This window comes from Etheostoma spectabile, chromosome 1 (genome assembly GCF_008692095.1).
Source record: "Etheostoma spectabile isolate EspeVRDwgs_2016 chromosome 1, UIUC_Espe_1.0, whole genome shotgun sequence".
Lineage (NCBI taxonomy): Eukaryota > Metazoa > Chordata > Actinopteri > Perciformes > Percidae > Etheostoma > Etheostoma spectabile.
Window position 1 is genome coordinate 18,323,400 of NC_045733.1, and position 18,302 is coordinate 18,341,701.

General features: G+C 40.0%; 1 protein-coding gene across 4 annotated transcripts in view; it reads right to left on the minus strand.

The window, feature by feature from the left end:
- The window catches only part of coro2ba (coronin, actin binding protein, 2Ba), a 55,811-nt gene that overhangs the window by 14,246 nt on the left and 23,263 nt on the right, over positions 1-18,302 (minus strand). For 2 of the 4 annotated variants that reach the window (XM_032510420.1, XM_032510501.1), the window contains exon 2: positions 1,723-1,923. In XM_032510420.1, the coding sequence (XP_032366311.1) occupies positions 1,723-1,923 (201 nt within the window). Of the gene's footprint in view, positions 1-1,722; positions 1,924-4,895; positions 5,228-18,302 lie in introns of those variants that run through there. The other 2 variants (XM_032510459.1, XM_032510536.1) reach the window with 2 other exon arrangements.

The following is an 18,302-nucleotide window of genomic DNA, read 5'->3' on the forward strand; positions in this document are numbered from 1 at the left end:
AATGTAAACAAGGACGAGCTTATCTTCAGCATGTGCAGACATTTCTGACAGCCCATCAGCGAGAGAGGAGTTTGTTTGAGTGCTGGCCCTCACAGAGGTAACATTATGTAAAACATGTCACATACTTCTTGCGTTATTATTTAGGTTACCTAATAACCTTCCTATTTAATAAGAAATCGTGAACACTAATGATGGCTTCTAGCTGAAACCTATTTTTGTTTTGCCCACATTAAATAAGAAGATAACGTATCTGTGAGTGACATTTTTAGTTTTATTCGATCCTGTCAATGCCGTGGACTCGATAACACTGTCTAAGATTTGGCGCCTTGCTCGCCACTTTTCATTATCTCTTTCATAATTCAAACAATGCTTGGCTGGAAGTTTTTATTCTATGATTTTGTTTTACTGCTGGTAGAGTATTTGCTGCTCATGATCTGACCATAGTCCTGAAGCAACAATGCTGTTATGAATGCGCAGAGGATATGTTACATGTGCGATTTCTGTCTGATGTGGGCTATTCTATGTCATGCATGTAAACGCCTTCTCTGCTGTTTGGGTTCATGTTTAGTTGCCACTTTGTGCAATACAATTTTTCATTTTATAATAATAAGTGCTGTGCAGAGCCAATGCTGCTGGTTCTGCTGGTGCAAATATATTTTAGCCTGAATAGGTGAAAATAGACAGGTGTTTGTCTATATTGTTGTGTACAAACTTTTAAGGCTGAGCTTTGTTGGTTGAGCATGTTGTAGACAGTAGGCTACTGCTATTGCCGTTGTAATGCAGTATGTGTTGGAAGGTAAAATTGTTGCTGTTTTTATTCAGTGTGTCCTTTTTGCTACTTTTATGTCTTTTTGAAAATGGCTCACTCACTTTTGTACTGACCAGCCCAAAATATTATTTCTGCCTACGCCACTGTTCTGAACTAGCCTGGTCCTATCAGACTCTCGTACATTTCATTTGTACAGAGAGTCTGGCCACTCTCCATTGACTACTGGATCTACCCAGAGCCACTCTGGTAGCCTGATTCCGCCCTCCTACGTGCTGTCAGGTAGAACCAGGCTAACAAGAGGGGAGACGACAACAACTATCAGCTTAACATCGCTGGCGTTAGCCTTAGCTAACTCCTTCACCACTAATGGAGCGAGCCGGAAAATCCCTAACCTCGTGGGGGAGGAGGGCCACAACATCATGGCCACCAACAAAACACAGCAAAGATTGGTCTTGCTCGGCCTTTAACTTCTGGATATTCTGCAGCGTTGCCACAACGGACCGAATAGCTCTGCTCGCAACTTTCTCCGCCGCCATTACGGAATTTGACGATGCTCACCAAATCTCAACGTCATCGTTCTCAGCCACTCCCTCTGTTGGCTGATTGAACCGGAAAAAAATTTGGCCGGAGAAAACCTGTGAATATACCGCAGCATCTAAACATAGCCACGGTGAGAAATACAGAGAGAGTTGTGTGGAGCTGATAGTCTTAGCTATGTAACTCATTTGGCAATGGCTAGAGTGTAACAGACGTTCAATAATGTCAAAGAGTTACACACTAAAACTTTAAACACACAGTAATGAAACATCACATATCTCCCCTGACACTGAAGTGTACAGTAAAGTAGAAAAACAACCTCAGGGGTCTCCAAAGATGGGAAGACCCCATTAAATCTTTGACCCTGGTTGGCATAACAACCAACAGCAAATCAAGCATGTGGCAGTGCCAGTTACCTGGGAAACAGGTATAACAATGAAAGAGCCCCCGCCGGCACTCTCGGTGACAACTGCCAGGAATGTGGAGTTGACGGCACAGAAGTGGTTGTCATGGACGTTCTTGGTGATGGGTACACCGTCGAAGCAGTGTTCCCGGTTGCCCACTTTTCCGTAGACATTTCGAAACTTGGAGCTTCGGTAGGTCGGACGCCATGACATCTGAGGAGAATAAATAAAGAAATATACAAATTAGTTTAAGTTTTGTTATTTTACAGAACAGCCTAATAGATTACTTGAGTGTCTTTATTAGGGCTGCGAGTAACAATCATTTTTTATAAATGATTAATGTCTTATTGCTTGAATCATCTGTCAGAAGACGTCACAAAATGGTAAAAGATGCCAATTAATTTTCTACAGCCCACTGTGATGCATTGCTTTTGTTGTTGGACCAAAAGCCCCAAACCCAAAGACAGTCAAATCATAACAAATTGTACAGTATATAGTTAACTTAATTGAGGATAACAGCTTTGACCTGGATTTGCCATCCAGAAAAAGTCTGTTGTAGATTCAGTTTATTGTGGTTAAACTTTAGGTATGCGTCAGATGACACCCCTGCTTTTGTACTATTCAGTGTGTCCAGTGTAGCATTTAGCCAAGCTGATACTGTAACATCACAACATGTTTTTTATTACATTCTAAGGGAAAGTTATCTTTATCCTTTGTATTGTACATAGCATCAATGAACCCTAATGCCAATTTCTCATCTACCAAATCCACAGTTGCAGGGTGGGTTGTCCCATCTGTGCAGACATGATAACTGTCACACATACAGTTGTGGGAAATCTTCCAAATTGGTCACGGGAGTGAGACTTTCAAAGGGTGAAAAATGGGTGAAAACAGTTTTGACACCATTTCATGTTGCCTTAGAGCCGCTGATTATGTTAGAGACATTTTCTTCCAAAGAACTTCACTCATAGAATAGGACAGCTGTATAAACCAAAATGTCATATTACAGTATGTCCTGTTGTTCCTCACTCTATTTTGGCTCACATGGATCTTGAACAGAAAAGCAGCCTTTGTTTGCAGCCACTACACAACAAACGAGAAGTGGCTACGTTTGACTCAAGACGCTTTCTTTTGTTGGTCCACCACAAGAATGCATTGATGTAGGTCTTGAGTGTATTTGGCGTGAGCTGGCACTGTATTAGGACTTAAAGGTTGACCGAGTCACAGGAAGCGGGTGTCAAGTCTTGTTCCAAGACGTATTTGTCATTTTTTCTGAGAAATCTTCTGAAACCGGATCTGTTCATGAGAATAAATTCCAATGACTCTACTGTTGGACTATATCAGTTCACAACAGGAACTGGCAGTTAGAGGATTTACGACTCTTGTCGGATCAGTAGCAGCAATGGGTGACATCAGGCAATCCTCTATTCAGCATTGTTTTTGTGGAGGGAGAACTGGTGGGAGTGGTGTACACATGCAAATGGTAACATCCTCAGACCATGTCATTGTCTTTCCCCCGTCTCAACCCAGACTGGAAAAATGGCATCCAGTAGGCTACAATAATGTGGGCGATCATCACTTTGCCCTCACTTCAGCACTCAAATGGTGCAGCTGTAGAGAGTCTGCAGCAGTATTACAGGACCCCTGCACTTACAGTGTCAGTGGGTTTTCGAATCTTGCATATGGTGCTGGAACTATTACTTGATTATGTATGGAGGCAAGATAGTTATTTAACAACAATTTTCCCTGATAGCTAGGTAGTAGTTACTCTTTCAATTTAGATTTTACATACATTTATAAAACATGATGTCTTATAATAGATTTAACTACCTGTAGTGGCTATTTCTCCCCAATCAAAATCAAACAAACTTGAAACCAAAAGGCAAATGAAGCACCATATAAATGAAATGCACGCAGGCAGAAAAAAAGGGACGTTTCTGTGTTTTCTGGTGGTTTATTTACCCTAAACAAGCAAAGAAACATTGCTCCTCTTGCCTCTCTTGCGTCAGTAAAAAAGAAAAAACCCAGACCCACCCATGTCCTCCCTGCTCCGATACCAGCCTACCTACACAGACCTAAGGTGCCTGCGGTGCTGTCAAATCCTTGCACAACTAAGAACAAGCAAATAAAGTAATGTCTAAATAAAGAAAATATCTACACTAACATTTTCAGCTCGGACACTACCCAACAGAACATAAAAATACTTGACCAACTGTAACGTTGAAATAATGCCTACAGTAATCAGTAATAAACAATTATTATGTAAATATATAATAACGCAAGTAGCCATTCTGCATACCAATTACTTTTCATTTTAATACTTTAAGAACATTTTACTGGTAACACTTCTTGACTTTACCTTTGAAACAAGTATTGCTACTTTTACTTACAGTACTGTAAGTAAAGGATCTGAGTACTTCTACCACCATTGCTCAAATGTGACAATTTGCAGCCTCTCTCCATTTTGTACAATTCTACATTGAATATATTTAGGTTTTACACTGCTGGTCAGACAAAACAAGTAATATGAAAACGTTGAAAATGAAAATAATGTTAGTTAGTTGCAGCCCCATGTATATCATTCTACTGTGAGCAGGTCATATGCAGCATATAAACAACTCAACCCTCATCCCATTCAAACCCTGATTGAGTGTTTTGAACCCATGTCTGTATGAGCAGCATAATAGCAGCTTGTTAAAGAATTAATGTAGAACAGAAGAGCAGCAGAAAGTGGCCTGAGGGACGGTTAGACGAGAGGGAATGAGGAGACTAGCTTGCTTTGAGCTCTTTTTACAAGGATGCTCATTCATCGGTCACTGGGGTATGGCACAGAGAGGATATCTGTGTGTGGTTGGGTCTTATCTCACGAGGGTTTGCAGCATGAGAACACATGCATGCACGCACGCACACAAGTATGCGCGCATGCACACATGCACACACAAACACACACACACCAAAACGCAGCAGCATACACATACACAAAAGCACAAAACTAAGTGAAGAAAGTGACTTAGTATCCATCAACACCGACCATAAGACTCCCTCTGGGACTCAACAGGCCTTCTCAACTTTGCAGACAGCTTCACCAGAAAATGTTTAATGCCAACCTGGATAAACAAATCTCCCATTTTAAATCTGAATACCTAACTAATGTTCTCGTAACCACCCTGAAAACGCCAACTTACCTTACCAGTGTCCTTACAGTGACACTATAGTCACAGTGTTGCCGCGGCCTTCTCAGATCACAAACATCCACCGTCCTTTCTAAGCGAGCTGCCTCTCTTCCTTCCTTCCTTCCCCTTCAAATCCAAGCAGGCAGGCTGTCTCTGCTCTACCTCCTTCACTCTCATGTTTTTCCTCCCCCTTCCCCTTTAAACTCTCTCTTCTCCTCCTACTGGTACTGATAGCTGGAAGGCTAACACACCCCCCTTTCCTCCTCTTACCCATCTCTCCCATCCTGCCACTCAGTCAGCCCTCTGTTTCTGTCCGTCTCGACCACAGATCATGCTCCAGCCCAGCCACTAGTGGCCATTCATCCTCTTTCCTCTCCCACACACTGCTTGTTTGGAATCACAAGGCCCTTCTGGGCTGATTCCCAGCAGTTTTTCACTCCCTCCACCCTCCCCTCTTTTCATCTCTTATCTCTACTCTAATCCTTCCCTCCACAGGTATAAAACCTTTCTAATATCTGTACAGACAAGTGGTAGCCAGAAGGAACGTCTGCAACTGTGGACCTTGTTAGCAACTGCAGCAGTGCCAAAGGCATTGGGATATCACAAAAATAGTACAATACAATACAGGCTGTCAGACTGTTTAACAAAACCAACAGCTTTGAAGCATGTATAGAAGTAATGTAGAAGACATCTTCCCGGAAAGGTGTTGTTCATGTCACAGCTTTAAAGCTAAGCATGTGTTCCTTTAACTCTCCGTCTGTATTTTACACATCCAGCTTATCTACTGTATCAACCCTATAGTCAGAATATTCTAGATCTTGTCTTTGAGTCTGTTTAAATTTTTTAGTGCCGTGGGAATATAAGGACACTTTGTGGGGAAAAAAACAATCTCCCATCCTTTGATTAAAGTTAATAGTGTAAAAGTAGGAAGATTAAAATATTTTATTTCCACCCTTTTAATGATATTCATTTAGCTTGTAATCAATTGAAACATCATAAAAAAAGTTTATGTATTCATAGGAGAGGTAGTGCAGTTTTGTATTTAGTTTCCACATTTTGATTAAAAAAGATCTTGTTACACCTAAACTAATAACACTTGCGACTTAATCCCCTCAAAAATGTACTTTTTACACTATTAAATGTACTTTTTTACTATTTACTTTTTTTTTTACAATTGAATTACTAATAAAGTACAACCAACAATGTATGAACATCTTAAATTGATCTTTACAAAGTATTTTACAGTATTTAAAATAAAACAATAATTGCCTTCTGTGTCTAACTATATTTTAGCTTTTTAAATAGTTATAGTTGTAAAACGTAGGAGCTGTGTGTGACTCAACTAAGTAATTAATAAAATCGTTGACCCGCGTATTATCATCATTATGTTACCATGATCTGAAATGTATCAACAAGGTACAAGCAACACTTAAATAACTGACGTTGATTTTAACACCAATGTTAATTCCTATTTAAATAGATGACTCAATTATTTTATAAAAACAACATTGACAAAACCTCTTTGCCAGGAACATGTGATTATATTTCAACCGACAAATTAATATCATGGAACCTGTAAATCCTAAAAATGTCTTTTGCATCAAATGCATATTTAGGGATCGAATGGAGCTGGAGATAATTGTGTGACTCCAGCTGCTAAACCACTGCCTGTTCCTCACTGACACACCCTCGAGTCTCTTTCACTACAACCAGTTTCTGAACTGACCCCAGGTCAGATCGATACACAGAGGCAGGTGTACTAGTGAAAACTGCCTCCACTGATGTTGGTCTGTGTGTTTGAAATGTGAGTGGAGCCCTGAGGTTCACTGTAAAAGAGGTTCGCCTCGGCCTCTTGGCTCGTTGTGTGCAGTATGTGTGTGTCTCTTTGTGTGTAGTTAACTTGTCTTTATTATGTGTGTACATGTGTGTCTGTTTACGTGCCTGCGTCCATGTCTGACCATGTGTTGCCGGTTTGCAGTAGTATACATTTTATGTAGTGCATGGCTGCAAGGCAGACCACTCCAGAGAGTAGAGTGTGTTTACTGATTTTTTAAAGTCTTGCCTCAAGACAGTGCTGCTGCTCTGTGCACACTCAATCTTTCTCTTTACTCCTCTCTTTTTGAGGTTTTAACCCTCTTTCCAATATCCTACAAAAAGCAAATATTTGTGTCTCTGGTAAAAACAATCACCAACATATAAAACTTGCTGTCGAACTGCAACAAACCACTACATAAAATATTTATTTTCATAAGATTTGCAACATCACTTGGCTTTGCTCTCCCATCAGCCAAGCTTCAGTCAAACATTCTCTCTCTTCTCATACAATACAGTCAATGGCAGCATATTGAATCATTACGAACCACAAAAGGCCATTCAAACACCACCAAATCAAATCAATGGGTCACACCATTCCAATCAAGATTTTCTTAATGTTGGTGCCAAATGAGGAAGTAGACCCATTTGAAATTATATTCAATAGATACAAAAGGGAAATCCACAAGGAGACTGCATGTCTTGTCACTCAGGCATAGTGAAGTCCTGTCAAGCCAATATGTTATGTTCTGTGTTTCCCATCTATTCCTTGGCAGTCACACTGTACAGTCATTTAGGATGACTTCCCGTCTCCGTGAGGAGCAAATATCACAAAAAGCCAGATATCCTATTGGTTCTTTTGGCCACATTTCCTCACAGCGTGAAGTGGGATCTTATACAGGAAGTGTCACAGCTTGGCTAAAAGTGCTGGAATATTTTTCTACACTGACATGGTAATGCATTACAGGACAAGTGGTTCTAAAAGTTTCATTGAGACGATAGACTATTAGCCCCCTTATTGACCAAATCCTACTTAAAAATCAGCTGAAACCGATGTATAATGCCTGATGCAGACAGCCTTGCATGCGATCTTTGCCAGCAGCACATACACACAATGTGAACAAAAGGCACAACCAACACTGCAGGTGATGGCTCAAAATGGAACAAAATGAAACAGAACAGGATAGATTTAACACACCTGCTCCAGCAGCCCAAAGTAAATCAGTCCATTTGGATTTTTGTTGGATTTCCAGATGGCCAGTTCAGGAATGTTGGAAAGGTACCCTTTTATTTGAGCCTGCATTCATTTCAATCGGTTGGAAAGAAAGGCCACAGGAGCTTGTGGAACTTACTCAGTCTCTATTATCTGGCCCAGTCATGTCTATTATATCATTTCTCAAATAATTAAGAAGCCACACAAACACACCAAAAAGGCTCAACTGGTAAAAGGTCAGGTATAGGGCAAAATCTTCCTATTATTCATGTCAGTCCTTCCACCAACAATAGCTCATGGGCTCACTGGCAGGTGGAGGGTGGGGGTGGTGCTACATGAACTCCACATGTCACATATGCAAAACTACAGTATACCGCTGTATTACAATGCCTATAAACTGGACAAATACCCATGATGATGTCTCTTTACGTCACAGTGGAGCTCACAGGTGCAATTGTTTTACTGCATGCCTTAAAGGACGTATTATTTGTTCCATTGCAAGTACTATGGTATACAATAATGTCATAGGTCAGTTATTTGCTTATGGTTTGACAGTTGAATGGGGCAGACATGTAAAGATGCTTCATTTGGTGATTAAAAACAAAACAAAAAAAACAATCAGCTTATTCCCATTTGTGACCTTGGCACAGATAACAGATTGACCTTGTTAGTCGATCTGTTACTTAGTTATTTTAAACTCCAGTCGATTTATGAGGACTATGGTTAACTGCTCCTCAGATCTCTGCAGAGTAAATCCAGACAGCTAGCTACACTATCTGTCCAATCGGAGTTTTCGGTTGAACAACCTTCCAGAGGCTATCTTGCAGAGGCACCGTGGCTCCGTCCGGTGCTTACCACTGCCCAAAACGATTGTGACTGGTTTAAATGCCAATGCCAGTAAACCAAAGGAAGTTTTTCTCCCATCCCAAAATGCTGTGTGGACTTGCCAGGCCTTCCTTTGCAGCACTGTGGAGGAAGGTCTGGCAATGTGAGACTACTCAGACATTCATGTTCCCCAGAGGATGAATCCCCCTGACTTTAGTGATCTCCTGACATTGGTGGTTCAGACTAAAGTATTTTGACAACTGTCTTATGAGTTGCTGCAGACACTCAAGGTTCCAAGTGGATGAATTTTAACAAGTGGTCCTCCTACTTTTCATCCAGCGTCATGATCAAGTCCTTATTCAATCTGTCCAATGACTTTGATTCATGACCAAGTACCTGCAAAACTGATGACATTCCCATCAGCCTCAGCTGTACTTTGAGTTTGGTACTAGTTAGCAAATGTTAACATGCTAACATGCTAAACTAAGATGCTTAACATGCTAATTGTTTCTCCAGGAACTTCTAGTGTTGAAAAATGAATCCAACACAGAACTTCCAAAAACTGCCGTTTTTTCAAAAGGCTACTTAAGGCTGGCTCCAAAAGCGAGTCAATCCCATAGACAGTGTCGGGCCAAGGAGGGTGTGGCTACTCAACATAGCATTCCGGGATTGGTGAAAAACATGGTCTGGTTTATTGGCATTTCTTTGCACGGAGCCGCTGTAAAATAAAAACTCTGATTGGATAGATAGACTAGCTAGCTGTCTCTATTTACCCTGCAGAGATCTAAGAAGCAGTCAACAATAGTCCTCATAAATCCACCAAAGTTTGAAATTCCAACACAAAGAAAGCGGAATGTAACGGACATACATGCATCCGGCAGAATTTTCAACGGCACCGGAGCAATCCCGGAAGTGGAACGTCAAGGATACAGACTAATCCCCATAGACCCCCCACGTTAAAATACTGCAGCCTCAGAGAGCAGCTAACATGGCTGCAGTCTTGTCATACAGACTGTGCCAGCCAACGGCCTCGGCGTGCCAAAGCTAGTGTGAAGAAGAAGAGCGGAAGGGAACAGGAAATGTGGCTTTAATATTGTTGCGTCAAAGCAATTTCTAAAACCACTAGTATTACATTTTACTTAATATACAGTAACACAACCTTGAAACTCTATGTTAATATCTTACAAAAATGAGCAAAGTAGACAGTTATATAAAGGATTACGCAGTCTTTGTGCCATGGACATGAGCCTGAAGAAACAGCAGCCAGTGGTGTTTGAGTGTACGTTCATAATGATAGGGTATTGCCCTGTGATAATGACAGGAGATGCAGCAGCAGCTCAGTTAATGGCAGCTCTTAGGCCTTAAACCAGCCCCATTAAGCAGCAGTAATGATGCAAAGAACACACTACCCAAGGACAGGAAACCCAGAAACTCCGCTGAAGGGCACTTATCAAAGCACAAGTACACGGAGGAGTGGGTGTCCAGGAATCCATTCACTGCCGTTTAGAGTGTAAAAAAAGGGTTCATGACAGCAGTAAGGTAATATAACTACTATGGATATATACCGTCATTTTGAAATACATGTACAGTATGTAAATGTTTTGACATGAACACAAATACTAGACTTTTCTTCATCCTTCTCTCTAACACATACAATATTTTACATTCAAACACAAACGTATTTTTTTGAATTCCACTTAAAAATCAGAAAAAAAGGTTTAAATTAATAATCTCCCCTGTGCTTGCCTTTTCTTCCCCCCCTAGAGTTTCTGCCATGTGCTTTTTGGAGCATAATGATTGAGCTGGGCCTCACACCCCGAATGACAGAGGGGGGCTGTAGACTCAAGGCGAAGAAAAAGCCCAAAGATAAGACAGGGGAACAAAAGAGAACGGCACTGAGACAGAAGAGAAGAGAAACAGAGATAAAGGCGAGTGTACACTGCCTAAAAGAGAGAATAAGGGACTAAAGGTGAAAGAGAAGACGAGATGAGAAAAGACAGGGGAAGACCAACAAAGAATGATGAAATATTTAAAGAAAAAAAGGAGACAAAGAGGAGGAGCAGAGGAGGCTTTTAGCAGACAGAGATTAACTCCCCTTCCCTGTCAGACCACCTACAGCGCTCGCACGCCACACACCCACCACACCACCACACACACACACCCACCACAACCACACACACACACACACACACACCCACACCACACACCCCCACACACATACATTCACGAAGATAAATATTGATGTTTTCAGTTTCTAAAAAAATAAAAACTGAATAATCAGAATAATGCCAGTGATGTGTTATTTACTGCATCCTCAGACCTGCATAATATAGTTTTTATATAAATGTTTCTTTTATGTTGCTGCAGTTTCCACTCTTTACTGTATGTGGTAGACCGCTGTTTTAGCAAAGATAATACTAAAGTTGATTGAAATTGTGCTTTAGGAGGAAGCTGACAGACTTTTTGACAGAAGTGACACTAAAGAAAGTTGATTTATGCCGTAGTACACAAATCTCATCAGCTCTGAAATGAAATCCGTCTGGCGATGGTTCAAATTGGGAAAGCCAAATGGCACCGAGCCCAAGACGCAGGAGCAGGAGATGAAGGAGCACTTTCATCAGATTATTGAAATCCATCGTGGGAAATCTATAGCAGGAAAAGTTAACCTTCTCCTTGATTTCATGTGTTTATGGAGAAGGAGAACCAGGAAATGTGTAGGGGGGAATGCAACGCTGCCAAAACACTACGTGTTGTTACATTTTTCGAGAGGTGCACGTCAGGCTACGGCATAGGGTCCAGCGTAGGTCCGTGTCTCCACGTACCTACGCAGGTAGCCGTCAAATTTATTAAATGATTGCTTAAAGCATTCAAACAAAGTTTTGTGTTTATTTAATTTTGATTTAAAGATTGTTAACTTCACTGCAAATGCAAATCGGTTCCATTCTTTTTTATAAACTATTAATCATCGGTATCTGCATACAGTATAGGTCGATGGTGATCTTGGTGTCTGTTCTCTCCTCAGTTATGCTAATGCACATGTACAGTATGAAAAGCCCAGGTTAAAATAACAAAACCTTCCTCATCTGGGCCAGGTCTGCTTTCCGTCCCCAGAGTCCGAACTAAACATGGAGAAGCAGCGTTCAGTTTTTATGCTCCATATATCTGGATCTTGGTATTTCTGTGTCATCACTGTGGGTCCATGTACTATGTGGCTGCCAATTTATGAAGTGTTCAACTAATTAAACCAATAGGCTAAATAAGGGACATAATTCTTTTCAATGTTTTCATAAGCTATATTTAAAAGACACAAAGCTTGGAAGCTCAGGGCCGCAGAGACCCGGTACGCCAGGCGATCCTGCTTGACTGTGACCAGATGGACTGAACATCCTTTTGGTATCTCCCCCTCCTAAATCTTTTGTTTGTTTTCTCTTTCCGCTTCTTTCACTCACTTTGTCTCTTTTTTGCAAGATTGGATGGATGGAGAGTGGGAAAAAGCAAACCTAGACAGAGAACGTGGCCAAGCCAAGTGCCACACCATCTGCCCGGCCAAGGACGTCTCCGTTCCAGACAGTGGCCATCTGAATCTTGGCAACAAGGATTCACACTGCTAGAATCTTCCTATCATTTCTGCAATACAGCTCAGACAAACATAGATGAATGAGATAATTAACAGTATCAGAAAGATTGGATATACAGTACATCAACACAATTTCTAATATTATAGAATATACAGTATATAGAATATAATATATAATATTATGGATCCCCCTGGATCTTAAATAAAGTTTATGTATATATAACAGAAAATAAATCAAATGTTTATCATCTTGTTTCTAAAAGATACATTTACATAAAGTAAACAATCCTTTGTTTTCATTGAGGACATAATACTTTTGATTATTATATCTACATACAACACAAGTCAACAGACCGAAAAGTTTTTAAGGCAAGCAAGTTTGAACACACATTGAATTTGAATTGAATCATAAGGTCATATTAAATACGTAACTGTAGGAATAACACAGAAATAAAAGGACAAGAAAGCCTCGCCTGTGGTCTCTAGAGACTGCATAGTCCCTAACATCAGACAAATTACTTACTGTCATTTTTTTAATTGTTCAGGCCTTACCAGTGGAACAAAAATGTAATGTTAAAAGAAGGAATTCATCCTCTGGGGAGCATGAATGAGTAAATCTCATTGTCTAACTGCTTACTAGAGTTTTAGTTTTCTTGTGTATAGGTAGACATTTTGGCCAAATCTTGGTGCTACACAAAAAGTCAGGGAGTCACCAGAACCTTGAGGAGTCATGATTGGGTGCCCTTGATTTTTAAAGCAAATTTCTAGCCAGTCTGTCCAGTCGTTATTGCGATATCTTGCCGTGGACCATAAGTACTGACTGATTGACAGAAGGAGCAGATGCCGGATACCAGCAGTGAAAGGATATTATAGAGCCATTTGTCTGATACAGTTACCCAAGGCAATGAGGTAGCGGAACCTCATACACGTCGATATCATATTAAAGTACCAGGACAGTTCTCTGTAATCTCTTTATGGTTACTTAATTTAATGGACTAGTTGAATCACATTGAAGTTGGGTACATGGAATCACTACAGGCTCTAAGAAAGGCAGTACGTGTACTTGCACTGAAGGTGAGTTGTGGTTTGTTCATTCTGGAGAAATTGAGTAGTGAGAGAGGTGGACAGGAATAAATATCTAACAGTTAAGAGAGCAAACCAAGAAAGAGCTTTTTCATGACGTTCACTTGATCCTTTAGCTAGTTCCTCAATCCTCAACACAAATGTACCAGTCTTTTATCATGGGCAGGATACAAAAAAGGACAAATCTGTGCAAGACATGCAGATAGCAGCTCTACTTTAAAGTGAAGCCAGGGAAACTCCAGATGTTCCTGTTTATTCAGAGCAACGGTTGTGAGGAAAGACTACTAATGGGGTTTTTCTACCGCAGTAAGCAGGTTAAACCACAACTATAGTATAAAAATTGAGCTGGTGAGTGGAGATGGCAACTGTGCTCTGTTGAAAATACAGACAGGTGAGATGAAGAAAAATCTGCACTCCTGCACATCTGGGGATAATTTCTCCAGTGTCTCTTTAATATTGTCTTTCTCAGCTTTCTGTTTCAATCAAGAAAAAAGACATACCTACTCTGCACTTCAAAAATGTGCACACAGACAGAGAGAGCGAGAGAGAGAGAGAGAGAGAGAGAGAAAGAGATAAAAAGGCTACGGTAATCGCCTTTGCACACATGTGCTTGCTTGTTAAGCCATTGGACATGACAATATTCCCATATGTAGGTGAAGGTTAATGTGTTGTGAATTTCGACCTATTTCAGAGGAGCCACTCTGTTGATTAGATCACTCAGAGAAAACTTACCACAGGACTACAATACTAATGCTCCTGCCATTGTAACCCCCCCCCCCCAGTTTATAATAACGTTTATTTAAGAGCATTCCACTCACTTGGCAGGACAGTGTTTGGCCAGATACAATAGGTTGAATATCTATCATATGGTCACTCATGCGCGTCTGTCCAGTCTGTTGCATTGCTCTCTTTATTGCCAGCCTGTCAATTAGACTTGTGCTGTACAGTAGATCTATGTGTCCCAGTTTAAAAAAGCAGCTGTAAAACACAGACCTCATTTCACTCTCCTCTATGGAGACAAATATTTAATTTTGGCTGTTATTCCGGAAGGGATTCTTTGTTGGCTCCATCTACTCCCAGCTAGATCTGCTCACATCCAGAGTAATACTTGATGTAACTGTTTGATTGTTTCTGTTCTGTGTATCCCAGTTTTATTTTGTATATCGTGTTGTTGGATTGGGCAGTAAGAGATGAACGATGATACATATTTAGAGTACACATTTATTACACATATTTAGAGCTGACTTGCATGATACATTGTTGATGTTCCCCTTTGCCAACTTGTACGAATATTTTCCAGTGCATTCCATCTAAAAAAATAATGCTATACTGTAGGTACAAACTCAAAAGAAAGTTCTTCCTACCAGAGAACCTCCTAGAGAGCCCTTAGTACAAAGAACTGGGGCAAGTTACGCGTAAACTTCATTTTAATAAAATCACTTACTATTCAACTTCTTGCAATCTTATTGATAGTTCATGTTTTATAATTGCACTCCTTCCTACTTTGTACTGTAACTGCGGCACAACTCGGGATAATGCAGATTAGCAGTGGCACGGCATGGGAAAAAGTTCATCTTTTTAAAATTTGATGTTGTCTCACATGTGCAAACCATAGATTAAATTGTTTTCAGTACAGAATTATATGTAAAATAACTAATGTACATTTACAAATGCATAAAAAATTAACAGCAACACAGCTTTACATGTAGCCTGCATTTAAATTAAGCTTTCCAAGTTCTTAGAGCTGATGCATTAGCAAACAAATGCAAGCAGAAACGATACTTTCTCACTATCAGTCAATTAGCCTGGTCAGAAAACAATATTTTGTTTCTTTGGCATTCTGAATCTTTGGCTTTTCTTCACCAGCCATACGTCAAATCAAACCAACAAGCTGAAAGCTGAAAGAGATCGGGATGAGATGTCAGTTCACAGTGGGATCGGCATGATTAACAACCCTTTTACATGACATTAAACTTTAATGACAAAAATATTTTCTAATAGTGCTTTACTTTTAGTTTTTACATTTCCTATTTATTTATTTATTTATTTTATGTGTGTGAATTTAAGCATTCAAATATTTCTGTTGCCCTGTTATTGTTATAGTTAATGTGTTTGTTCTATGTTATCTTGTGATTATTGCTGTTGTCTGTAACTTTATGTTGCTGTCTTGGTCAGGTCACCATTGTAAAAAAGATCATTGATCTAAATTAAATATGGGTTAAATAAAAATGGTTATTTTTATTAAGGAATGCAATGATACAGACAAACTTAAATTACCCATGTTTTATTAGAAATTATTCTATGTAAGCCTAACCATGATCTGGTCTTTGCATGTTTTTTTGTTTCGCCCTTCTTTTTCTTCTGCATTTTTTACCCGTTACTCTCCTCCTTTCTACTTTAATTCTTTCCACAAACCATCTCCATGAATCAATGAACCTGGCACGTCAGCAGAAACCCAGCAAACCCTGCAGTCGGCACCTACGGTGAAGTAGCAAGAGGCTGGAATGCAGACACAGCTGTCTCTCAGCTGGTGAATCCGCCCAGTAAACAACACCACACACAGAGAGTATGCATACAGTAGGTCTACATACAATATTATAGTGTCAGGATTTCCCTCAGCAACGGGCTTTGTTGTCCTCTAATCCAAAGTATGTAGATCTTCCTATCACAATGCCAACGCAAGATTATTAAAATGTCCATTAAAGTTAAATTTCTTTCCTAACGATAACCTAAATAAGACAGTGTAAGGTAAATGTGTAAGGTTCTTTGTTTCTCGCCTCTGTTGTTGGACATTTTAGACAGACAGGCCACTATGTTGCCATAGTGACTGCAATAGAAATCTGGATAGCTAGAATAAAGAACAGATTATCCAAAAATAAGAAATGGTTGACATTTATACTGACGTTTCTTTAGCAAAAACTCTGTGAACTCAGATGAAAGTTCTGTGGAATGAATTCTAGCATAAATCAAACCCAGGATGCAGTGTCATGTCGCTGCCTACACAACGGTTTGCAAGACAAATAGGAAGTACTTTTCAAATGACTCCTATTTTCAAATGACTCCTGACTATTTTCAAATGACTCCTGACTATGTTGCTTCTTTTCTGTTTCTTCTTCTGTTGATGCTATCTGCCTCTGATCCCACTCAGTCCGCAAGACACCCTGAACAACTACAAGGAGTCACCCTGTATGGCTAGCTAGCTGCAAACTTAAGTGTTGTCATTTGCTTAGTATGATAGGTTCTTTCAGTAAATATGGTCTTAAAAATGCCCAAACCCTGTCTGTTAATCCAACCTTTATATTTTAGCTGCTAGCTTAAATGTTGACGCTTGCTTAAGAGGCCATGCCAGTTCCTTTCCTTTGACAGTTTCCTTTGCCAGTGCCTTTCCTTTAACCTAATCCTAACCTTAACCCTTAATAGCTAGCTAGCTCCTAGCTTAGATGTTAATGCTTGGACAGTGTGCCAGTTTCGTTCGGTAACTACGGACCCAATAGTGCGACTGTAGAAATGTGGTCCTAGGGCTGCATTCTTGAAACTACAGCTTCCTCTATTGCTGGAACATAGTATAGATCAACCTGATCTCTCAGAATTCTGTGAAATGAGCACCCCCAACAGAGAAATGGTGAGACCCAAGTCTGAACTCAAGCCAGGTTTCTGCAGCTTTTCCCACTGTCTAATCTCTCCAATTGTCAAATGAAACCAAGCCTGATTGCTTTGGCCAAACCAACTGCTGAAACACCAGGCTTTTTCTGTGGCTCAGACACACACTGACACTTTCCCCTTTACTGTAGCCTCTAGAAGATGCTTATGTGTTTATGGCTCTTGTAATCTCCTCATGGGTTAGTTCAGATCAGTGAACCACAATGACTAACTACCTTGAAAATACATTGTTGTGCTTTTTGTGTATCTAATTTTTTGCAGCATTATAGAACAGAATAAACAAATGTTAAATATAAAGCATAGGGAATAGTAGATACATAGTTAGAAAGAAAGCACAGGAGGAAATAAAATAAATGTGCTATTTTGTGCTGTAGAGAGACTACTATCTATATTTACACTGCTATCAGTGCCCATGGGCAAAATACAGAGCTGAATTTGACCTTGATGAACCAATGTCTGTGTGTGTGTGTGTGTGTGTGTGAGAGAGAGAGAGAGAGAGAGAGAGAGAGAGAGAGAGAGAGTGTGGGTGGTAGTATCATCCATTGTGGAAATGGAAATGTGCTCTCACTTGTTGACCCACTCCCCACTCATTTCTCTCTTATGTTCACTCAAATCTCAAGTCATTGATTGCATGACAGACATTACAAGACAAAACAATATCTAATAAAATATTTAAAATAAATATGTACTTTTTCCTACCACAGTGTGTGTGTGAATGTGTGACAAAGAGAGAGAGAGAGAGAGAAAGAGAGAGAGCGAGAAAGAGAGAGAAAGAGAGAGAGAGAGAGAAAGTGTGGGTGGTATCATCCATCGTTGATGCGCTCTCACTTGTTGCCTCACTCCCCCCCTTATTTCTCTCTTATGTTCATTCAACGTTCACTAGAATACAGTTCTAGCTACAGTGTATAAAGCACACAAAGATATTTCATTGTCTGTGTGATCAAATGCCAGCATAAGACATCACAGTACTGCATACCTGACCTGACACTAGGGGTTGGGGGAAAACAATCGAAACTCAGATGTATGGTGATTTCTTTTGCTACAATTGCTCAATATCGATAAAACTTTTTTTTTTTTTTTACCAATGATTCATCTAAATATTTTCTGTTGCTATCTGTTTGTAACACAACAGAGCGAAAGCAGAAAATGCAGAAAATACATGTTGTAGAAGCCACATATGTTTATGATCTCATTTATGTTGTTTGTTGATTATTGTGTTATGCGCTGATATTGTAGGCGGTGGGCATTT